The sequence below is a fragment of the Pygocentrus nattereri genome, chromosome 11 (genome assembly GCF_015220715.1).
Source record: "Pygocentrus nattereri isolate fPygNat1 chromosome 11, fPygNat1.pri, whole genome shotgun sequence".
Lineage (NCBI taxonomy): Eukaryota > Metazoa > Chordata > Actinopteri > Characiformes > Serrasalmidae > Pygocentrus > Pygocentrus nattereri.
In genome coordinates this window covers 39,618,406-39,643,830 of record NC_051221.1, presented here as the reverse complement: position 1 = coordinate 39,643,830, position 25,425 = coordinate 39,618,406, and the positions used below count along the sequence as shown (strand labels likewise).

The 25,425-nt window shown below is 42.3% G+C and overlaps 1 protein-coding gene across 2 annotated transcripts in view; it reads right to left on the bottom strand.

The window, feature by feature from the left end:
- Nucleotides 1-5,002, bottom strand: part of hgfa (hepatocyte growth factor a) — a 35,197-nt gene extending 30,195 nt beyond the window's left edge. For both annotated transcript variants that reach the window (XM_017706394.2, XM_037542506.1), the window contains exon 1: nt 4,879-5,002. In XM_017706394.2, the coding sequence (XP_017561883.1) occupies nt 4,879-4,942 (64 nt within the window). In that variant the 5' untranslated portion in view covers nt 4,943-5,002. The remainder of the gene's footprint in view (nt 1-4,878) is intronic.
- Between the last annotated feature and the right edge of the window lie 20,423 nt (nt 5,003-25,425).

The window sequence follows — 25,425 nt, the reverse complement described above, 5'->3', positions numbered from 1 at the left end:
GTTACAGCTGAGCTGTGGAGGAGTTTTTTGTTAAAACTGAAGAAGTAGAATTACTGAGTCAGGAAAAAAACACTAGAAAATGAGGTGGCCATGTGCTGCTGCAAGTATCCCTGTAAAGCCTAAAAGATTAGTTCAGAAGTCAGAGTCATTGGGCCGGATCTGATGGGAGTTTTTCAAACTATGTCATATGGCTTTAAATATTAGTGTTACTTGCACAGGCTTAAAAACAAGGTCTGGCTAGATTGGCTGGTTAAAAAGTCTCAAATGCAAATACAACTGAATACTGATAAGGATACGGTGACAAAAGTAGATGATTCCGTATTTCCTCAGAAGACATGCCCTTTGCCAAGCACAACTGGTATTACAAAATATTCTTCCTCACATTTTGTGCAACTATACATTTCCAACAGAGAGGTCCCCGAAACTTACACAGCACTGCTTTAATTAGCTGTTTATTTGGATCAGGTAAACTAGAATATAGTCAATGTTATGCAGGTTTGGAGTGAAGATAACATAGTCAGTCATTGTCTTTTGGACATATTATGCATATTAACTTGCGTTTTTACATTTTCTCCCTGTCACTTACATTAACGTTGTTTAGTTCTGTGTCCAGTGTGGTAAACGGCCAGGCTGTATTCAGAGCTAGATTCTACAGGTCAGTGAGGAAGAAAGAGTCCCACTAGCTCAAGGATAATGTAAAACTCATAAGATGCCAATATTATGACTTGAATTTTATGTTCTTTGCTTCCTTGTATTTTTATTATTTATTTATTTGTTTGTTTGTTTAATTTTGGGAGCTCATCGACTCTCAGTCAGTACTGACTGTAGATCAGTGCTGAGTAAGCTGAGCTTCCATGACCGCACCTGCTGAGTGTTTCGGGTGCAGTCGTGGGCTGGAGGTTAGGGAACTGTCCCTGCCAACAGTCCATGACTGAGGTGTCCTTGAGCAAGACACCTAACCCCCAATTGCTCCCCGGGTGCTGTGGATAGGGCTGCCCACCGCTCTGGGCAAGTGTGCTCACTGCCCCCTAGTGTGTGTGTATTCATCAATGTGTATGTGGTGTTTCACTTCACGGACGGGTTAAATGCAGAGATGGACTTTCCCCGTTTGTGGGATTAAAAAAGTATCACTTAACATTTGCTACTACTGTGTTATGTCTTTGATCAGCAGGCTGGGTTGGTAAAAGTAATCTTACGTTTGTAATTCTTAAAGCAGGTAACGCAGATAATTCTCTATGTGTGAAAAAGTAAGTAAATACCTTATTAACAACTTAAAAACAAGGGAGTCCTCTGCATTCTCGTTCATAAAGGCAGCCTAAAATTCTAGTAATGTATAATGAGCCAGCACAGTACCTGAGCTCGGGACAATGAGGTGGGACAGAAGAACATTAGCATTAACTCTTATTTATGTCAGTGGAATTTGCTCAGTGGCACTTGTCCACCCAACAGTCCATGTCCTGTGCCTCTCAATTTCTACTTCATTAGGACTTTCTTCGAGCACCAAAAACGGTCACATATTTCATGATGTAAACAAAGATGTGTTAATAATGCTGACTAATGATACCATCTTCAACTCGGCTGCCATGGCAACAGCCAAGCCTGAGCGCGAGAACCTTCCTCCACACTTGATGTAGAAGCAGAGGTAGGAGTCCAGCACAGTTTTGTGATTTAACGCTCTTGTTAAACCTATCAATTAACATATGGGTGGAATCGGGTATGTTTGAGCGGGAAAATCACACAACTGTGCTGGAAACCAGACCTCCGGGAACAGAATTCCCCACCACTGACATAAAAGCCAAGAGACAAGGAAAAATAAACAGTTAAAGGACACCTTTAATGAAACTTGCCTTTTAGCTCTCAACAGGATTTATACCGTTTGGCCACTAACTCTAGCTGGTTATGCTCAAATAGGAGTGGACAATATAGCAAAAACAGAATATCATAATACATGACACGCATTATCATATTCAGTTTTTCTGAAGTTTGAAAAATGTCCCAGTGGTGCCAGATTTTAAAATGACTACCAAAACTATGAATACAGTTATTCATTGTATATTTCGTTCAACATACTGCGCTGCACTGGGTTCAGTTAGACAGGGCTAATTTTGTTAAGAAAGGCAGTTGGTCAGCTTTCTTAAAATACTTATGATATCCACAATGTCAATAAGCTTATTGTGACATAATTTATCACAATGATGATAACTGTCATCCTAGGACCCCCTACACTCAACCCACCACACCGTATCCCTTGGTTGACAAACACAAAAATGTCCCTACAGTATTCACCTACAGGCATACTGGCAAATAAAGAGTGAGATTTTACAATAAGCTCATCTTACAGACTCATGTGATGGCCATTGAAAAAGACTGCGTGGTTCCTATAAAGTAGCCCACGCTTAACCAGACATATGACCCTCTGGCTGCAGCAGTCTACCTCATAAATTGTCACCCCACTTGCAAATAGAGGCCTGCAACTCTATTTGACTTCAGTGTTTTCATTATCTTCTAATGGAATCAGGCACGTCGTTAGGTTTATTTATAGGTAACTGTAGTCTACAGATGGTTTCAATAATTAGACAGTGCAATACAATCCCCTGGCCTGGAGGGACACAGCCCTGCGAAGGTTATTAGTGTTTTCCTTTTTCTTAAACAAGTTAAACTAATGAAGGTCTTGTAAATTAGCTGATGAGCTAAATCAGGTGCATTAAACTCTGCAGTGCTGTGGCCCTTCAGGATTACAGTCTGACAGATGTGAATAAGCGCCAATGACTCTCAGAAGTGGTGTTCTCCCGGCGCGGCGCTGTGACTCCTGTGGCTATATTGGTTTGATGAGAGCAGGTTATTAATGTTTGGGCTGCATCGGAGAACATCTGGTTCGTATCAAGCCGCTATTCTAACACTGATCTTTTCCTTCAGCGCTCCAATTAGACTCCTTTTTAAATTCCTCTCCCGTGCCGCCCATACGCATCTTTATCTTGGGCTCTGCTTATTAGATCTTTCTCTCTGAAATGAGGCGGGGAAAAACAATACTGAAGATAATGTTTATGGCAGTAATGAAGAAAGACATTGGTTCGACATTTACATTAATAGTTTCAATCTGACTCATCTGGGCCATAACATGGAGCTGATCTGCCAGCAAGCATCTTTCTTTCCCTCTGAAAAAAAAAAAAAATAGCTCCAGAGCAGGTCTGAGGTACTTTTGGGTCTGGCATATGTTTACACTGCACATCTGGTCCAGTGAACATTTGTGATGGTGAAATATGGAAGAAAAGCCTGCATGCAGATGTTGCACAGCCTGCCTGAGCGAAGCACCATTTCCCAGCCCAATCCTTGGAGGCCCCCAGTCCACATTTTTGCTCTATCCCAGATCCAGTACAACTGCAGCAGGTATTCATTGGTCTCCATTGCTTGGTTCAGGTGTGTTAGTAGCTGGGATGGAGCAAAAATACGGAATGTCTGGGGACTCAAACAAGGGCATAAAAGAGGCCGTGGATGACGTATGTACGCATGAGCAGTGATAGATATATAGATATATAGATGCTGCCCTAAGAATGAGTTTTCCAGGAATTGCGTCATTCCTTGCAGGACCTTACTGCATGCTTAAGTGGATGCATGGGAGACTCAAGCAAATCTCTGTTGCCATTCAAGCCAAATTTATTGGATTATGTTGTTGTGGAAGTGTGTACTGAGATAGAGGCCACTCTATACTAGGCTTTTACATTACACTGCAGCGCATGGCAACACAGATGAGAATCCACGAGAGAAGGAGCAGCTGGATTTCAGTAAACCCCAACACAAATATACAGTCATGTCAATGAGGAGATTAAACAAGTCACGGTCCCCTTAACATATACTGTAAGCTTCCTTCTGTGGTTATGTAGCCTGCAGTGGATTTACACCAGATCAGGAATTTTAAAATAAACTTTTTCCATCGTTGCGGCATGTTAAACAGGAGAATGAAGATCCTGAGTCATATATATTACACCAGTCCACTAAGGCATCAAGCAATTGGGGAAAAAAACGGTTGGAAACTACAAAAACAGAAACAGACAATAAAACACCTGAAAAAAAATGCGTCTAAGAGAGAAGACATAGTTTGAATGAAAACTTGGATTCCAGTGCCATCCCAATCCCATTTCCAACCCCCTCCAACACCATGCACATGCCATTCCAATCACATTCCAAACCTATTCCCAGCCCATACTTATTCCATGTCTATTCTATTCCAAACACATTCTCATTCTATTAGATTCCTACTTCAGTTCTAACAAATTCCATTCCCATCCAGTTCCATTCCCATTCTACTCCCAGTAGAACAGAACCACATAACCAGCCAGCTGTGGCTCTGAGCACTAACCCTGAAACATTCTGCTCTCTGACAAACTATTCACAACAGCATTTTAGAATTCCACACTGAAATACTCCCAGTAACACTGAACCTCCACCCAGCTGAAAAACCCATAGAAATCAATAGTGTTTCTGTTGGTTTCTGATGGTTTTGTAATGTGTTTTGGCTTTTTTTAATGGATTGATATCACAATATCACAAAAGGATCCTAATAGTTTAAGAAGTCTGACTTAAAATGCATTCCGTAAAGGTTTTCCACAGGAAACTAGTGGTCTCTATTGGAAACCGTTAAGCCAATTCCCATTAGAAAGACTCTAATCCTGATGGTTTTTAATGGTCCCTTTTCAGCAGGGCATCCATCCATCTATCTATCCATCCATCAACAAGTAACCCTGGAATCGTGCGCACGCACCAACCCGCGATCAAACTTGGTTTTCACGCGATCCGTTAACCCGTCTAGCACCGCGGGTCTGTAATGATCAGCTGAGCAACTCCGAGGCTGAAGTTTGTCAGAAGGACGCGGTGACTCACCCACGCCGGCGGACAGCAGGACGCACAGGACGGTCTGGCAGATCCACATTATCACTGCCCTCATTCTGCTCGGTGCGGCGCCGCGCGCTCCTCTGTGCCCTTTATACCTGCTCCGCTTATGAGCTCCCAGCACCGCGCTGCGCGAGAGGGGATGTGCGCTGCGCCGCGCTGCGCGTGTGATTAACAGGGAAAGCCTCTCTCCACAGTCCGTCCCCCCTTGGGGTGGGGGGTGGGGGGGGGGGGGGTCTGTTGAGGAAGACTTTCCCTGTTAATCACACACACACACACACACACACACACACACACACACACAAGCACACACACACACACACACACAAGCACACACACACACACACACACACACATACACAAGCAACACAAGCACATGCACAAACACACACAAACACACACAGCTACACACACACACACCTACCTACCTTTTGGTGTAAAGTAGATGTCCTTGGTTCAACCCCATGACACCCCCCACCTCTAACCCCCCAAAACCACACAGCTGGGGCAATGACCCACTATTTTTGTCACACATACTCTCACCCCCCACCACACACACACACACACACACACTTATTCATTTTTGTCTGTTTTACACAAACCAGTTACTTAAAGACGACACAATTTATTTATTTAATGTTGACTTTTCAGTTTGTAAGTCTAACAAACCCATTGGTTAATTTTATGGCTGTATATCATCACTGTGTGTGTGTGTGTGTGTGTGTGTGTGTGTGTGTGTGTGTGTGTGTGTGTGTGTGTGTGTGTGTGTGTGTGTGAGACGGGGGAGTTGTTCTCTCATACACTCAGTCATTAGACGCTGATTTGACACACAAATATCACACAGTGTGTGTCATTCATTCTTCAGGAGAGATTTCTGAGATTAGATACAAGATGATGAAGTAAGAAATGGTTCACTGGAACAGCCTAAAAAATCCGTTTATTTAAACTACATGAATACTTTGAACGAACGACTCTTTCAATCAATGTCATTTTCTGAGTTGAACAAAACTAGTTTAATTACTCGTTATTACCTGAAGCCATTTTTAGGTTGATCTGACGAGACCGCTTTTACAGGATGGAGAAGATCAAAGGGATTAAAAATAACCTGAAGTTTAAAAAACGAAAAATAATTTAAAGCTACAGAGAAAATGGGACCCTGTAACAACCACACAAGACCTGGTAGACCACTAAAACTAACCCCATCGGATAAACAGCGCTTAAAGCTTTCGTCCTCGAGAGTGAGGAGAGAGTCAAGCTCCACTTTTGCTTCGGATCTGAAAAAATCCCCAGCCGTTACTGTCCGTCCTTCCACTGTGAGATCAACCACTCAACACTGCGAGTTGGAAAGGATGTGTAGCTGTCCAGAAGCCCTTACTGAGAAAAGAAAATAGACCAAAAGATGAAAGTCTGTACCAGGGCTTGATTTAGAATTGAGCTGATCTCGACTAGATTTCTTGAGGACTGCTTCGATTGTGCAACTTCTAACACTGAACTTTGGAGGTGTGGTACTGAAGGTACTGAGGTTATATCTAAAAAAAATATGTAAAATAGATTTTTTTCAACTTTTTAAAACTTTTTATCAACTAAATGTCTCATAAACATTTGTGTTAATGTGTGAGTGGTGCGCCTTGAGAGCATCAGCTTGTTGAGAAGTATCAATAGTGAGTAAACAAGCATATTACTCTGTCATTTTTTGCCACTGTATGGAGTGCCATTGTCTTTTTGGCACCCATGAGATCCTTGTTATGCCGAAGCGCATACAAACAAGCACACGCACTGAACGGTGAGTCTGCTGAGGCGTGGGTCAGGATTAATTTAATTGAGCCAGAAGACTAGATGGGACCATGTAGGTGGTACCGTGTCTGCAGTCAGGTGTTTCTTACTAATCAAACACAAGTGCAAGGAATGTTCCATAAAACTATGTTCCACTGACTTTCAAAGGCATACGTGCGGAACAACTGGTGTTTAGCTTTCTACATCCCTGCTAAACCACTGCGCCACATTCTTCGCTGATGAATTGCACACATTTCGACGTTGCTGAAACAAAACTGAGCATCTGAGTCCATAAAGCCTCGAAACCCCTTACAGAGATTTGTCTCGAGCTGCATGTGTGGGAATACCATGCATGGGCATGTTGTAAAGGCTTTGGTGATTGGGCAGAATAGAAACATACCACAAAAGCACCACAAGCACATGAAAAGCTCGGAGACATGGGTTACGCTGCGTCCTACAGATTTCGCCAAGGCCAAAATATACAAGCTGTGCCACTGGAGAGGATATAGAGGGCTTGTGAAGGAGCTGCTCTTCAAAGTGCTTGGTCATAAAAATAAACCATCTGAGACATTAAAGCTGTTGTCCACCACTTCTTCTCTCAGGCACTTTGTGGCTAGATGGTAATCGGTAAAAGCACATCTGTATTGAGAAACAACAGAGAGGAGGCGGAATGTGAGAGGCTGACCACTTCATAACGGCGCTGGTGCTGCAGAGAAATGCCATTACGTCCTGATCGTTTTTTTTTTGGTCCTCCATCAATAAAGCAGTGGATCTGATACCGAGGCATCAATCACACAGGCCACCCTGCTGGGAGAACATCACATCTGCACCCCAAGCCCTCACTCCCCCCTCGGTTGGTGTGGTGTGGCACTCAGGCGCCCGCAGCTGGAAGCAATCCCAATCCAATAGCCGCTCGCTGGCTTTAACTAAGTGTTCCTGAGTTTTAGACTCAAACCCTGCGGAGGGCGCGATCATTATTTCACAGGAAATCCACACTTTGGCCATTAACACACGACTCCGAAAGCCCTCCTGAGGAAAAGAGAGAGAGAGGGAGAGAGTAGGAGAGAGGTGAAAGAGATAGAGGGGGAAGAGCGAGAGAAATAGAGGGGAAGTAAAGAAGAAGAGAAAGAGAGAGAGAGAGTAAAAGTAAAGAATAAGAGGGTATGAAAAAGAAAATAGGAATAGAGAGACAGAGGAGAGAATGAGAGGAAAAGTGAGAGTATGGAAGATGGAGAAAAAAGAGAAATAGACAAAAATAAAAGGAAAGAGAAACAGAAGGGAAGAGAGAAAAAGAGGTGAAAAGAGAAAAGGAGAAAGAGATAATAGAGGGGAAGAGAGAGAAAAGGGGGAAAAGAGAAGTAGAGGAAGAGGAAAGGAGAGACAAAATGAGAAAGAGGAAAAAACAAGACTAGAGGAAGAAGAACGGGGAAAGAAAGTGAGAGATGAGCTAGAGACAGGATGAAAAAGGTAGAGGAGAAGAGAGTGAAAAAGAGGAAGAGAGAAATAGACAAGGAAAGGGCAAAAAAAGAGGAGCCTGGCAGAGACAGAAACAGAGAACAAATGAGAAAGAGAGAAAAGGGGACAGAAAGGGAGAGAGAGAGAGAGAGAGAGAGAGAGAGAGAGAGAGAGAGAGAGAGAGAGAGAGAGAGAGAGAGAGAGAGAGAGAGAGTTTAAGAGAAATGCACACATCCGAAACGTCTCTTATTAACTCGTGTGCAGCTTTAAAAGTCCCTCTCACTTGCAGCCTGTGTGTGAGTGTGTGTGGTGAACAGGTGTGTCTGATGCGTGTGCTGGACGGCAGCGCGTGACTCCAGGTGTCAGTGTTTCACGTCAGTCACAGTCAGAGTGTGAGCGAGGCTGTGTTGCAGAGCTGTGGCCAGAGTGGAACTGCAGCTTAATCCATTAGAGTAGGCTTGGCCCTGTGCCCAGCTGAGTGATATGGCATGTGCACGGGTCCACAGGTACAGGCAGCAGCTACAGCACAACTGGGTCATATCATAAAAAAGTCATTTTCCTTGTATTTTTTAAATAAAAACTATACTGTAAAATAAAGCTTACTCCAGGCCATGCAGTCCATCTGCAAAAACAGCCCTCTTTGAATTCATCATGGTGTGATGACAAAACCATGAACACGTTTACACACACTACATGGTCAAAAGTATGTGGACACCCCATTCATCACATATTTATTTGCTTGCAGAACATCTCATTCTAAAACCATCAGCTTTCATATTGAGTTGGTCCTGTTCTTGCTGCAATAACAACCTTCACTTCTCGGAGAACTCTGTCCACCAGATCATGGGTCGGCAACATGCGGCTCTTTACTGCCGTGTTGCAGCTCCGTAGCAGAATTAGATTCTTGGTAAAAATAAAATAATTCTCCTCTATAGAAAATAAAGCTCTGCTGATCGTTACAACACAGTTTTAATAATAAATGGTCATAAACACTGGAGTTGCATTATGTATAACAGTTAATTCACCAACCTTTAACCCTGAAGGTTGGCATGCAGAGTGCTGGTCACATAGCAACTAAGCTAGTAGCCAAAGAAAAGGCAAAGAAATAGATTTTAGACAAACAACAATTTGCACACGCATAGACTTAATTGCATTTATTAGCATTATAAGCACCATACATTTAATCTGCAAGAAGAAACGGTCAAATACTGAAAAGTAGCGAAGCTGAAGTCACTTCTCATGTTTGAGGCTCCACGTTCCATCTTAAATGGTGCAGCAGTTGCATTTGGGCACCTCTGGCACCATTTAAGCAGGAACGGGGAAATTCAAACAAGAAGCTGGTGAACGAGATGCGACTTCAGACTCGTAAAAAGTCAACCATTAAAAGACATTTGACAAGAAACTGTTGCACTTTTGAGGAAAAGTTTCCTGCCGGAGATGTGAGAAAAGCGGTTATAGCTGAGCTGAAGCTTAAAGAAGAAGAAAGCAAGTATTTTCATTTATACCATATTTTTAGTCTATACTAGCCCATTAGCTAGCACACAATAAGACATTATTTTTACACAATAAGACAATATTTTCAGAAAAGATGGTAAAACACAACTTCAGTAAAATGTTGCAGCTCCCAAACAGATCAATTTTTGTTGAAAGGACAAAATGGTTATTCCCAAGATTTGGGTTGCTGACCCCTGCACTAGATTTTGGCACATGACTGCATGGATTCACTCCACTCATAGGTGAGGTCAGGCACTGATGTTGAGTGTTACAGTCTGGATTGCAGTGCTTCAATATATCCCAAAGGTGTTGGACGAGGTTGAGGTCAGGACTTTTTTATACTGCCGAACTCAGCAAACCACTTTTTCATGGAACTTGCTTTGGGCATTGTTATGCTTTACCAGCAAGGAGCCTTTCCTATTGGAACAACACTTTTCTCTAGATTGTCATTGTAAGATGAAGCTTTAAGGAATCTCTCCACAGGAACCAAAGCTCCCAAACCATGAAAAGTATTTGGCATTTTGTATTCCAGCAGGTAGCATTCTCCTGGCATCCACCAAACCCAGCTTCATCGTAAGACTGCCTGATGGCGAAGTATGCTTTACACCACTATAGCTGACGCTTGCCGTTGTGCATGGTGCTCTTGGGCTTGTGTGATTCTGCACTTCAGTATGCTTCAGTATGACCCATAATATTGCCAGTGTCTGTCAATGGAGACTGCATGGAGACTGCATGGAGACTGCATCGGGTGTGGCTGAAATAGTCAAATCCACTGTTCAGAAGGGTCTACAACCTGTTGGTAATGCTGTGTTTGACTGCCCATTTCATACTGATGTGATAAGGTGTGTTGTTACTGCAGAATGTCTGTGGTAGAGTTACTGAAGCAGATGTGAGGGAAAACACAAACATTGTGCTGTTCCTGGCTGTAGGGGGTGAATGCATCATTGCAGTCTTCAAAGGGACCCAGACATCCAAACGGAGTGGTTGAAGTTTGTTTTACCAGAGTCTCTGAGGATTTCAGTTCGAACACAACAGTTTGTTCTGTACATTTCAGCCTGGGCTGCTTTTGGGTCGTGGTATAATACAGGGCAGTCCATCAGAACAGCATTCATTTACATATATCATTTATAAAGCACAGAGGTCATGGTGAAAAAAAATCACAACTGTTTTAGATACACAAAAAACACGTATTTTAAGAATGGAAGGGGGAAAAAATAAAACTACGAGAAAAATGTAGAACATGCCTCAGACATCGAGAATTTTATTATGTCTCTTTGCGCTGTTATGTGCTATTATGTGACTTTGGAATAATAGATCTAGTTACAGCATCTTAGCTAAAAGTAAGATATGGAGAAATTGGTGTCCAGTAACTGAGAGGCCAGAGACGTTCCTGTCCACTCTCCCTCTCTCCCCACCTTCATCTCTCCTGCTCTTTCTATCTGGATGACCTAGTTGAGTGTGTGGCCAGAAAGGCCTGGCTCAGTGACAGCAGGACCAAAGATATGTGTGTTTGTGATCTTGCTCCAAAACGTTCCGTGTCTTTAAGAAAAATGCCTCATTAAAGTCTCATTTGCCCTCCCCTTGTTTACTCACTAAGGATGGAATCTCTCTCTCTCCCTCTCTCTCTCTCACTTTCTCACCCTCTGTCCTTTTGTTTCTTGTCTCATCATTTTTATGAACCTCTTTTATTTTATGACCCACTCTTTTGTGTCCTTTCCCTCCTTTCATTTTTCTTTTTTTTTTTTCTTTCTTTTCTACACATCTCTCTTGCGTTCCGGGCCTTGCCCCCTCCATCTGTGCACTGGAGAGAGATGATTTCAGGCATTATGTTTCAGCTGGACAAAGTGAAGCTGAGTGTCTGGGGAGGAAATCTCAACTACAAGGAAAACGGCCCCAGAGTCACTTTAGGACAAACACTCGTCCAGTCCGTGCTGCCAGAGGAAACTGGGAAGACAGAGATATTCAAACACAGCGTGCGGCTCTACAAGTACGCATAGGCACACATACACAGCATTTGCACAATAAGGTGATCACAGGCTAAGCCCCAATCAAATGGGTAAAGAATACTTATTACATCACATTTTAATATTTAACATCTATGTCAATACATTCAGTCATTAAAGGTTTAATACAAACAAACATTTCAGGCTCACTGTGGCAGTATGCTTTAGCCTAGCATGAATGTTTTGTTTGTTTTCAGTTTGATGCATTCATTTTCGTTGTCTTCGTACATCTCAGCCAATTCGAACTCAGCTATGTTGTCTTCAGTGGGAAAACGTCTGTGGTGAGCAGACACACACTTTATAATGAAGGGTGTGACTATCTTGATTGTGTTTGTGTGAATCTAGTGTTCTGGTTGATGTGTACACAGTCCAGCCTTACCACTGTTTTGCATCTGTGGAGTGGGGGCAGTCGTGGGCTGGAGGTTAGGGAACCAGCCTCGTGACCGGAAGGTCACCGGTTTGATCCCCAGAGCCGACAGCATATGACTGAGGTGTTCTTGAGCAAGACACCTGCTCCCCGGGTGCTGCGGATTGGGCTGCCCACCGCTCCGGGCAAGTGTGCTCACTGCCCCCTGGTGTGTGTGTGCTCAGTAGAGAGTATGTGGTGTTTCACTTCATGGATGGGTTAAATGAGGAGGTGGACTTTCCCCATTTGTGGGATTAAAAAAGTATCACTTAACATTTGCTACTACTGTGTTATGTCTTTGATCAGCAGGCTGGGTTGGTAAAAGTAATCTTACGTTTGTAATTCTTAAAGCAGGTGAAACTTCCCTGTTGTGGGACTAATAAGGGTCTCTTAATCTTATCACTATATGGAGAAAGCTATAATGACTGCACTGCTATCAGAAATAGGCTATAGCTGTATATGATGTTATGATATTGCGTTTGGAAATTGTAATAAAAAAGCACATTTTCACAGACCTACTCTATTAGAACACGTATTTGTGGTTACACCACTGTTCACAAATGTACTTGTTGAGGGCCACTGGGAGGTTGCAGTTCTGGAGAGAGAAGATGGAGATGAAAAGGAAGGTTTAATAAGACGTCTGACTGAGTAGATATAGAACAGTAATGTTTTAGACCACTTCATTCATACTGTGTTTTACCTGACCTGTGGTCTTATGCACTTTATTTATTGTTTTACTTTTTTGCACTTGTATATCTAATTATGTGTAATCTGTCTATCTTTGGTAGTGCACGCTCAAAACCAGCCAATTCCTAATTTTTATATTGGCTGATCTGGACTGCAGTTTTATGAGCTAAGGCAGGGAAATGCAAGCTCTATACCGCACTGTATTTTAATGCTGTTACAACACCTTTACACAAATGTTGTAGCACAATTATGCATGACTCATGGTGCTAAATAGACAGCTGGCTCCTATTATAGATGAAGTACTTTATTTGATTCATGTTATTTAAATAGGCAACTGACTCTTCATCTACAAATTTAAAATGTCAGGTTGACATATTAAAGAGCAAATAGTGTTATTTATATTGAAATATAGGCTGGCGTGTTCCATGTGTTCATTTAAGCCACACAGTGTGAGCCAAAAAAAAGGGCTATCAGTTAGTTTGGCTGTAAAGAAATTAGACCTGAACATTTATGATCTGTGTATCTGTGCTGTCATTGCATATTATTATCCAGTTATTCTTCTATTGGAATCCCCTGATCCAGACAGTGCATTTATATGCTCTCTCTTTACCACTGTAGGCTCAGAGGCCATGGGAAGGATATTGAAATAGAGAAGTTCTAGCAGCTTTATTTACCACACAAGAAGAGCAGTGAGATCACTCTGCAAGTCCTTCACTCTATAAGGCCTGCAGGCTAAGTTAGGCCACATACATACAGCTAACCCCCACACACACTCTCGCCGTCTCCTCAATTACCCCTCCGCCCTTTCCCCAGTCTCCTCTCCTTCTGCAGAGAACCTGAAACTCGCCAAGGGGAACCTAATCTCCAGTACCATCACCTCACTGTGACCTCTAACCCTGCCATGTCAGAGTAACAGCTTCCTCACCCCTACCAATTAGGGGAGAGCCGGCCCTACAGCAGGATGACTGATTTAAGGTCAAACTCTCTCTCCCCTCCACCCATCCCTCTGTGAGCCAGGAGTCTGAGGGGAGAAATCAGGGCAGAGCTGCTGACAAACTGAACAGGAGAGAGTGGGATGGAGGAATGGAGATGGGAGATTTTTAAAGGAGCCCGAAGGCTGAGGCGAATAACTGGCTGACACGTTTACATGCAGCCTGATAATCCGACTAATCGCTCAATCGGAATAGAATACGTCCACGTAAACACCTCAATCGGAATAGGCTAATCCGATTGAGGCCATTCGGAATACAATTTCTATCCGATGGAACGAGGTGGGTAAACCTCTATATAATCCGTTAAATAGAAGAATAATATCCGTGTAAACGCCTGAATCCGATTACACTCCAATCGGAACGTGTAAGTCCCGTTTATACTGTTCAACACGGTGGAGCAGAAACTGGTCTGCGGAGGAGACGGAGTTCATGCACTGATCTTTAAAAGATGGAGGTGGGACGGACGCCCAGCTTATGTGTCTCAGAGCACGACGTCTTCCTCTCGGCCGCCTTTAAATAATAAGTGCATTTGAAGGACGTTTTCCTGAGTCTGACGTCATTTTAAAGCAATTAAAAACACAAGCACTGCTCACTGCTGCTCATCAGGGTAACGTTTACTCTAAGCCCTACTCCACGCATGCGCGTCATTTTGCATCGGATTAGTTGTAGCGAGCATGTAAACGAAGATTTTCATCATATTGTTGAAGAGAGTGAGCATAAACACCTCAGTCTGAGTCTGTAATCTGACTGTATTCAATCAGATTGGTAGAAATCTGTGCATGTAAACGCAGCCAGTGGAGCTGAAACGAGAGTTTTGGATGAAAAGAGAACGGAGCGGAGTTGTGGGGGAAGAAGATGAGAGGACCAGGGCAGGTAAAGGCGGTGAAGGGCTGAAGAGGTGTGCACTGTGAGAGAAAAGGCGAGAGAGGAAGGAAGAAGCAAGTGAGCGCGCGAGAAACGGCCCTGGCTCTCGCGCGCAGCCATAAAGCAGCTCTACAGCGCCATGAATCAGGGCGTTAGGGGCTTTTTCCCCCGGCCGGTGTGTCTTTCGTCCTGCCCCGCGCTCTAATGAGGAGCAGATGGCGGACCGTTTCACAAGTCGCGCCTTGGAAAAACATTCCTCCACATAAATCCAATTACGAACGAGCAGGTCCTTCGATCTCGGCTCGCGCGCGCCCGAGCCCCCAGACCACTTCCCCGAAAAACTCTCCCGTTTACTCACATAACGAGGTTAAAGACGAAACCGAGGCACGTCGACAAACCGCGCTAATGTCAGCCCGTCGTCAGTAAAGACACGCACGCGCGCGCACACACACACACACACACAGACACACCACACAGACACACACACACCTCACAGACACACACAGAGACACACACACCACACACACACACACACACGCACGGATGAACTGGGGCCACTGAAGCAAATCGAAACCGAATTATAGCGAACTAAACTACATTAAGGGGGAAATGAGAACATTCGCCGCTGGATCTCAGCGCCGTCAGCCGCTTAACAGGACAAATAGCCCGTTCATGTTCTTCCCAAGAAATAATCTTGCTAGAACTAGATGTGCATTTCCTGAAGGAACTGCAAGAGTGCTTGAAAAGAGCTGCAAGTGTGTGTGTGTGTGTAGGTGAACAACACCTCCTTAGGTATCTGTGTGTTTGTGTCTGTATGGTGTGTATCTGTGTGTGTGTGTGTGTGTGTGTGTGGTATGTATGTCTGTGTGTGTGTCTGTGTGGAGTGTGGTGTGTGTTTGTGTGTGTTTCTGTGTGGTGTGTCTGGGTGTGTGTGTGTGTGTGTCTCTGTGGTGTGTGTGTCTGTGTGGTGTGTGTGTGTTTCTGTGTGGTGTGTGTATCTGTGTTTATGTGTGCATATGTGTGTGTGTGTGTGTCTGTGTGGTGTGTATGTCTGTGTGTGTGTGTGTCTGTGTGGTGTGTGTGTCTGTGTGTGTGTCTGTGTGGTGTGTGTGTCTGTGTGTGTGTGGTGTGTATGTCTGTGTGTGAGAGGGAGAGATGTATGTGTTGGGGGGGGGGTCATTTAAACTAACTGTCACTCTGTTATTATGCAGCTCTTAGTGGAGAAGCCTTGTTTGAGTCTGATTTGCACCCTCTGAACAAACAGTCATAACTCGGGAAATGTTTACTCTCTCGCTTAAGCGGATAGATGGTGTGAGATGAGACCCCTTGAGGATTATTTTGGTGTACTGTTGTGTGTATTGAGAAGAAAATGTCTGAGTTATGACGAGTTAAACAGAGAAAATCCTGAAATAAGCAGATTCTGATTTTGAGAAATTTACATGGGAGTGAATGGGGCAGTTTTCTGTGCCTAGTGCCAAACAAATGCTCATAACTCTGAAGCTAATTTATAAAATGATGAGATATTCTGAGGTTTCAGAAAGGACAAGTTTCTCTACCATTTAAAACTGAAACAGAGTTTCTAGGTGAAAGTTTAAGGATTTTAAAGCAGATTCCCTGGTTGATCGGCCTGCTGTGACGTCATCAATGTCAGCTAGAATCTGAAGTTCTGAATGTTCCGCCGTTCATTCTTATGGGAGGTTTTTCATTTTTAAACTTAATTTTATTAAAAACTACCAATCGGATCGACTCCAAACATACAGAGCACAAGTCACAGCGCCGAGACCTTCGAAACGCAGTTTGAACAGAGTCTGTACGTTAAGCGGTTCGGGCTGTATTAATCGCAGAAAAGTGTGGAAGAAGAAGAATGAGAAGAAGTATGAGAGATAACAATAGAGATAACAATAGAGATAACAATAGAGATAACAATAGAGCACTTCTTCAAGCTCCTCTAATTAAAGACCAACATGTTGTGTTTTGGTGCAGGATGTCGTTGACCAGCCGCTCCAGCATAAACAAGCTTTAATTCAAAATGTTTGGCCTGTTTTTCTCCAGTTTTCAGAACACAGCAATGTCTCCAGGGTTAACTTAACATAAGCAGTGTTATGTGAAGTGTGAAAGAGTCTTTTAAGGTATTCACTTAAAAGACTTGTGAAAACGTGTAATTACCTATTAGCTTGATAGCTAACTAGCATTCTGGCTGTACTGACTCAAGCACTTTCACTCTGCTGAAGAAAGAACCATTAGTATTAAAGACTGATGGTTTTGCCTTCTAATAGGACTTGGCTACCAAGACCGCTTCTTGTGGGACATCCCATTACAAAACCATCAGATGCTTCTGGAATCAGTCCCAGAACACCTGTTAAACCATTAAAGCACAGAAAACACAGAATAACATTGACTGCACCACCAGGAACCAGCAGAAACCTTCAAGGTTTTTTTTTTCAGCAGGGCCTGCTTTCAGCAAGTCTGTTTACTCGGCGGACATCCTTACAACGCCAAGTTATTTCCAGCCATACAAGACTAGAATCCTGTGTCTCTAAATGCGAAGAGACCAAAATACTGGAAAATGAAGATGAATTTACAAATTTGAAATCACTGATAAAATCTGACAAAAGCCTCACAAACAGTTTGTAGAATTTGGCTCAGTAATGCACGACAAAGGCGGTTCTTTGGATGGTTCTGGATACTGCGCTTGTACTCATGATCCACCACTCAAATAGTACCTGCTCTGTGAGGGTCCATGGGGGTCCTGACCACTGAAGAACAGGGTAACAGAGTATCAGAGAAACAGATGGACTACAGTCTGTAACTGTAAAGTGCAGCTATACAGTAAGTGGAGCTGATAAAGTGGACAGTGAGCGCAGAAACAAGGAGGTGGTCATAGTGTTATGCCTGGTGGGTGTAAGTTCTGGTGGAAAAGCTTCACTACAAACAACATTCATGTGGAGTACAGCGCAGTGAAGTAGTCTTGGGTGAGTTACATTATAAATGTGTTCTGTTGTTTATCAGGTATACTATACAATGGAAATGATTGGACCTTTTGATGAATTGAAAGTTGAAAGTTTTGCGGTCTCATACTGGGCCCTGTGGAGATCCAAACTTACTTAAGAAGCACAGATTTCACAAAAAGCATCAAAACTATTTGAATAATGTTTTGTAAACTGGGTTTAAAAAAAGGGCGGACTACTCTTTTAAGAGTGCTGCAGGAATGGATGTTTACTTGATAATGTCAGATGTAATAAATCCACATCCTGTCCTACATTGGATTTGGCTCCAGTGACAGTAGTCCACTGTTTTACAGACAGAAGCAGGACTCCGTGGCAGTGACACAAAGCTTCCAAGAATAGTTAAACCATTGGTGGATACAGAGCCAGTTACAGTAATTCATTCCAAGAAGCATACACACTGCCAATACAGCCTTTGTAAGAGTGCACAGGCTGATATATGGTCCACAGCGCGCTGGTCTGAGTGAAGGGCTGAAGTCCTGCTGCCGCTGCCGCTGCAGCTGCAGGGTCGTCTGGCACCTCATTGCCTGTTAAGTGGCTCCACGTGTGAGGGAACGAGTCTAAATAAATTGCTGAACCCGCCAACTCACTCACACACACGGCCACCCCAGCACCCTGCTGAGATGGCTCAGAGTGGAGGGGGAAGGACTGTAGTCCTGTGTGGCATTATTACAGAGAGACGGGGGTGGGTGGTGGATTTGGGGGGGGCAGCTGGGCAGGTGCTAATAGATTTCCTGCAGTTTTGTAAAGCTCCTCTACTTCATGTCTGATGGCTCCAGTTTCATTTGCAGCAAATTACTCTTTTTGACCCCTGATTTGACCCCCCATTCTAACACACCCACCCTCAGCATGACCGCTGTAAGGACACATTCACGCTCATTCATTATGACATTATTTGACATTATGGAATAACTGATGAAGTGGGTGTAATATGTACATCATTTCCACATGAATAAAGCAATAAACTGTCCTTCAGTTTAGATATGCTAAAAGAAAAATCACTCTTTGCCAGAACCTGATCAAATTATGGAAAGGATTTTCAGGCATTACAATTTCAAAATAAGGGAATTTTGTCGATCCAGCACAACTCACTAAAATTGGCTAAACTTAATCTGCTATTGCTTTTCCAGCTCTACTTATTGAAGCTTATCAACTTGATTTACTAGTGTTGATTTCACTTATGTTGGTCGAATTTATCTTACTAGAGTTGGCTTAAAGTGGTCACTTTAGTGCCCAATCAGTTTAGAACCACAGTCTGTATAGAATATAGCAATGCACTCCTACAGCCAACAGTAATGAGGCAAGGCATTTGACTGAAGTATAGACTGTAGGCATACACTTCAGGGAACCTAGCCTTGGAGAAAAGACAACAGAGCGATGGTAAGTAAAACACAAACTTCTTAAAATGAGGTAAATCATTAAAGAAGTTTCATCTAATAGTTAAATAATGTGTGATATGTCCTGCTTTGAGTACCACAGACACAGGTAGGAAGCCCACCAGACTTGGAAAAACAAGGCACATTCTGTTCCATTTAACTTGATTTGCTTCGGCTGATTTAACACTCATAATTAAATACATGTAAACATGTAAATACAGTTTTAAAATGGGTCATTTCGATTAATATCAACGTGATTTGTTTTCTTATCACAAGATTCAAGAGCCAGTTCTACTCCTTTAATGTGCTTTCATAAACGATTGTGTTGGTGTCAAATATTGAACATGAACAAATTGTACACATTTGAAATGAAAGTAAATTGAATGTAATTTTGCTCCATGTATTGGACACGCACACACAAACACATGCTTGTGCACACTATGGTCTCAAAAATCATTTTGGTAATATGGTACAGATGAAAGTGTTACAGTAAGACGACTACTTTCCCCAGTAACACAGTAGAGCAACACCCTTTGCCTGGTTGTAAAACAGATGCCCAAACATATTTAGGCAAGTGAAATTACCTTGAATCAAATTGTCATCTAACATTTCTTATTTTGTGATTGTTGTAAACTTATAATTAGATTATTTCATTTTTGTTTTAAATGATTTTAACTTACCTTACTATATTGGCCAATTTTGGCTTTTTGTGAAACAAGTGCTTGAGACAAGTAAAATGATCTGCTGATATAGTGAGAAAGTTTGACTTACAGTAAAAATGTCTTAGACATACGTTAAAGGTGCAGTTTGTAAGATGTAGGGGGATCTATTCACAGAAATGGAATATAGTATACAAAACCATGTTTTCGTTAGTGTATAATATATATATATATATATATATATATATATAAGGGGCAGTCATGGGCTGGAGGTTAGGGATCCAGCCTTGTGACCGGAAGGTCGCCGGTTTGATCCCCAGAGCCGACAGCACATGACTGAGGTGTCCTTGAGCAAGACACCTAACCCCCAACTGCTCCCCGGGCGCTGCGGATTGGGCTGCCCACCGCTCTGGGCAAGTGTGCTCACTGCCCCCTAGTGTGTATGTGTGTATTCACTAGTGTGTATGTGGTGTTTCACTTCACAGATGGGTTAAATGCGGAGGTGAAATTTCCCAGTTGAGGGTCTAATAAGGGTCACTTAATCTTAATCTTAATCACTATAAACTGTGATTTGTTTTCATTAGATTCAAATAAGTCATGTCTACCTAGGGAGTGGGGCCTTTTCCAACAGAGGCCATGTTTCTATAGTAACCCAGAACAGATAAACCAAGCACCTTTACCTTAAAGTGGCAGCTGGAATTTTGTGGTGCTATAGCACAGGTTGGAAGATGTACAAAGAAAAAGAATCAGTGGTCGCTGCCTTGTGTTGGCTAACCATTTTGTGTAGTGAGAATTTGGAGAAAGTAAGTTTTGACAAATGGATGGACCCACTATTTAGCCCAAGAAAAGTAACTGAGAGTGAATCCTTGTCGTCAAAGAAGTGAAAACATGAAAATACAATAACAAAATTGGGACAGGCGATGGCAGAAAACCTGATGTAGGTTCTGCTACAGGCTGGGAAAGTTCAGGTGGTTGGAATCTGTAAGCTCACCACTAGATAAACACTGCTCCTTTAAATAACCTTGCAAAATCTCAAAATAAGAAATATTAGATATATTAACTAGACCTCAAATCGTTTTACTTACCAAACTATAAACTGATAGACAAAGATCCCCATCCTGAAGAAGAAAGAGCTCCAATCTCACCTAAATAGGCCAGACTCATTTCATTCATAAAGATTTTATTTGGAGGCGGCTGCTTCTGAACTCTTTCACACAGCATTAAGCTTTACTATTGTAATCAGCCTAACTGTGTGTGTCTTGTTTAAAGGCAGGGGCACTGGCATGTTTTTAAATGATGCCTATTGTGATTGACTATTTCTTTCTAAATGAATGGCTGAAGATGTCTATTGGATCTTCCCTTGTGCAGTTGGTACAGATGTATAAGAGTTTCACAGAGTAACATAGAAGTAATCCCATTACATTTTGAGAGAGGTAGGTAGGAGCTTGTAATGGATTATTCTCTTCTTTTTTTTTTTTTTTTTTTTTTTAGTAACTACCCCAAGAATGCACACATGTGTAAAGAACATATGCCCATCAAAGCAAAACTCACACATGCACATGCCTGCCCTCACACAGATTATAGAAACACAGGCACATGCCCAAAAAACACCACAGGGACCCGTAAACATCCAAGCACACAGACCTACCTGTGTCCTGTGTGAGCGCGCACACACACACACACACACACACACAAACACCGGGTTTAGACGTGTGAGGCCACACCTTTTGTCTGTTAGAGCAGATTCCTTGCACACCATCAGTAGTGTAAAACAGAATTATAGAGAAAGGTTAAGTTTGTACTAATAGCAATCAGAGATCTCAGTAAAGTGACGTTATCATGTTAATGTTGATATAAAGTTAATATATTGTAATGGGTCGAGTTATGTTACACTTTGTTATTCTGAAACATGAGGGCCTCAACATGTGTGTGTTGCTAAGGAGGCATTGTTAAAAATGTGAGTGAGAAGGAAGATGTCGCGCTGCTGGATCACTAAATAAATAATATCTGCTCTAGCTGATGTTAGCTTCATCCAGAAAAAGTAACCTCTGATGATTAGCATGGTTGCACATCGTCCACTGAGGACAAAACACCTGTTGTAGAGGACAGTGAGCTCATCAGCTCATCTGAAGAGGCAGCCTCTGCTTCTCATTCAACACAAAGCCTACTGGTTTCCCTCAGCTGTTTCTGAATTGTAAAAGTTTTTAAGTATAACATGACTAGAGAGTTGATGCAACTCATCCTTACTCAACCTTTATCATGGTCAGGGTGTAATGGGATACAAGTATTGGGAATATGTATTCAGAAAACACTGATTAGGTACCTGTATTCAGTCCAGGTTACATTTTGCAAAGGCAGTAGTCAGAACAGAAGTTGCTTTTTACAATTCATGGGAATATTTTTAGAATATTTATCCATCCATCCATCCATTTTCTAAGCCGCTTCTCCGTCAGGGTCGCGGGGGGGTGCTGGAGCCTATCCCAGCAGTCTTCGGGCGGAAGGCAGGATACACCCTGGACAGGTCGCCAGTCCATCACAGGGCAGACAGTCACTCACACACTCACACCTAGGGGCAATTTAGCATGTCCAGTTGGCCTGACTGCATGTCTTTGGACTGTGGGAGGAAACTGGAGAACCCGGAGGAAACCCACGCAGACACGGGGAGAACATGCAAACTCCACACAGAGAGGACCCAGGTCACCCGGCCGGGGAATCGAACCCAGGCACACCTTGCTGTGAGGCGACAGCGCTACCCACCACACCACCGTCCCACCCGAATATTTATCCACTAAATAAAATAAAAAAAAAAAACATACAATCTTCAAGAGAAACACCATCACTGAATGTTTATTAACTATTTTAAAACTAGCATGGTGTCTGAACTGAACAGCCTCCTGAGTAGTGCATATTTTCTTAATGTGATTTAACACTGGTGCTGTACTGGACTTGAGTGTATGCTTTTTTATGGTAATTTACTTACATGTTATTAATTGAAAACCACTTAGCTATCCATTTTATAGTCACATTAGCAAGGAATTGTTGTTGGGATATTGGGATACAGGGTCATGAAAAAGCTGTGGGATGACAGGAGCAGCAGTGGATGGAAGCAGGCCACGAGAGCCAAAATAATGTCATCTTTGTATTAATTTAAGCAATTTTTTTCATGAAACGTATTAACAGAAGAATCACATGAACAAAATAGCCAGCCAGTAACACTGAGTATGAAAATATTGCAGCAGGGTTTTTTCCACATACTGAATGAATATTCACTCATATATATATATATATATATATTTATATATATATATATATTCTTAACTTTTAAAAAAAAACTTCATGTATTGTAATGTAATACATTACTGAATACATTTAGGACAGTGTGTTCAGTATTTAGCCATCGCTACTGTTTCAAAGTGTTTTGCCCAACCCTCTCCATGTTATGTTATATTTATTGCTCATAACATTAAAATCCTACACGTGTAGTCTAGCATAAACACTGAAGTCAACATTAGATGTTAGTTGGTGGGGAGACACAAGACACAAGAATAGTGAGTAAACAAGTAGTCATTTTTTCATTGTAAGTCATTTCTGTATGAGGCCTATTCATTCTTTGTTGTTTTTGCAGCGGAGCCTGTAAGATCCTCATTATGGTCCTGCACACCATCGGTAGTGTGTGTAGGTTTGTGTGTGTGCGTATGTGTGGATGAAAGATGAGATGTTCAGGCAGTGTGAGCAGACCTGCGTGTCACAGGATCTTTATCTACACGCACAGATACACTCACGCAGACCTTCTCCAGACTAATGTGTGTGAGTCACAAAGTCAAAATGCTGACAGTATGTACTCGAATCACACACCTGCACATGCCAGCCAAAGATGGGGCACATACACCCACACAAACACCACAGGTCCTCACGTTGATTTAAATGGGAACAGGCTCAACCTCACCCTTTTTATCATTAACTGATATTGCCTTTCCTAGGCTACAGCAGGGGTCGGCAACCCAAATGTTAAATTTAAGCCTCCATGGGATCCATATTTTATGTCCATTTTATCATCTTGGCTGTAAATATGTCTCACTGTGAGCTAACAGACATGTATAGCCTAGAAAAAATATAACTGAAAACGCAGACTTACTTTGCTCTGTTTTAAGCTTTAGCTCAGCTATAGCCACTCTTCTTGCATCTGTGGCAGGAAACTTTTGCGCTGAAGTGGAATAGTTGCTTGTATATGTCTCTCTACGTATGACTTTTTATGAGGCTGAAGTCGCTTCTCATTCACCAGCTTCTTGTTTGAATTTTCCCGTTCCACCTTAAATGAATGTAACTGCTGCACCATTTAAGGTGGAACGGGAAAATTCAAACAAGAAGCTGGTGAATGAGAAGCGAATTGAGCCTCACAACGTTTTAGTGTTTAAACCAGCTGATTATAAATTATTATAAATCATCGATGTTCGTCTTAAATCTTTCTCTTTGCCTTTTCGTTAGTTACTAGCTAGGCGAGATTGTCTGCGTTGCTATGGTGACCAGCAGTCTGTATGCCAATTTTCAGGCTTAAACGGTGAATACGCAGTTATACATAATAAAACTTTTTTTTTTGTTAAAACTGTGTTTGAACAATCAGCAGAGCTTTATTTTATGGCGAAAGATGATTATTTGATTTTTTACCAAGAATCAAATTCTGCTGTGGAGCCAGAACAGGGCAGTAAAAGAGTCGCATGCCGGCTTTATCTAATATCTCATTTTAAATGGTTGCAGTGATCTGCTGTAAGGCTTTGGCTGACATGTCTGAGCATAATAGTGTCTTAGGAGCCTATCTGCTAATGTTTAGGAACGTATTGTTGCGTCATGATCAATATGCACTTACACTATACCAAGAAAATATTACAGTCAAATGGGCGCTGTCGCTTTGGGCTCTATATTTTGTTTTTAGTTGAGATGCTGTATATGTATGTAATTTAATAAACATTACATTTTTTTGAACTGATGCCACAAGCATGAAATTTTTGATTTGTGTCACACATAAAAATGTGTTAAGTTCAATGTGTTTACGAAAACATACTGACCTTTGCTTTCATTTTTTTTTAAAAAGCAGCTGGTGTGTTTTGAATTGTTATCATTTGAGCAGTTTCTTTACAGACATCTACAAGTTAGCATTCCTTTCGACACTTCTGAGCTCATGATCCCATCAGTAAACACAAGCTTACAGACACCTTGGTGAGAAAAACACCCCCAGACTTTTCCACTTCTGTGCTTTACAGTACTCCTAGTGCAGTCTGGTTGGAATTCTTCTCCAGGCTTTCTCCACCACCAGTTTGATGTTGTTTTCTCTTAAAACATTCCATTAAGCAACCCAAAGAACGTGTGAGAGCTTCAGGTTTACCAATAGTTCGAGCATTTTAGGCCGCTGTACTTGTGGACCGCTTCTGCACACCCTCTCCTATTTCTCTCTTCCTTTCTTTCCCTCTCTTCTCTATCTCTCTACCTCTCTGCCCTTTCCATGTGTAGAAAAGCCATGATGTGTCCATCACTGAATGCAGTATGTACTGTAATTGTTTCCACCATTATCTATTCCCTGTTATCAGTCTGTTCCTTTGATCATCTGAACATCTAACATTTGGACTGTCTAACCTTGTTCATCATCTGAATATCCACCTGTGCCTCCAGCCATTCTTTGGCTATGCTCCTGTTTAAGACCTATGCTGGACATACTAGAAGCCATGCCTCTGGATGTAATGAGTTTCATAGGCTTTTCATTTGCTCCATAAGCTGTCTCAGCGAATGCAGACCTGCTGTGCCGCTGCCCGTGCCTCTTTCACCTGGACAC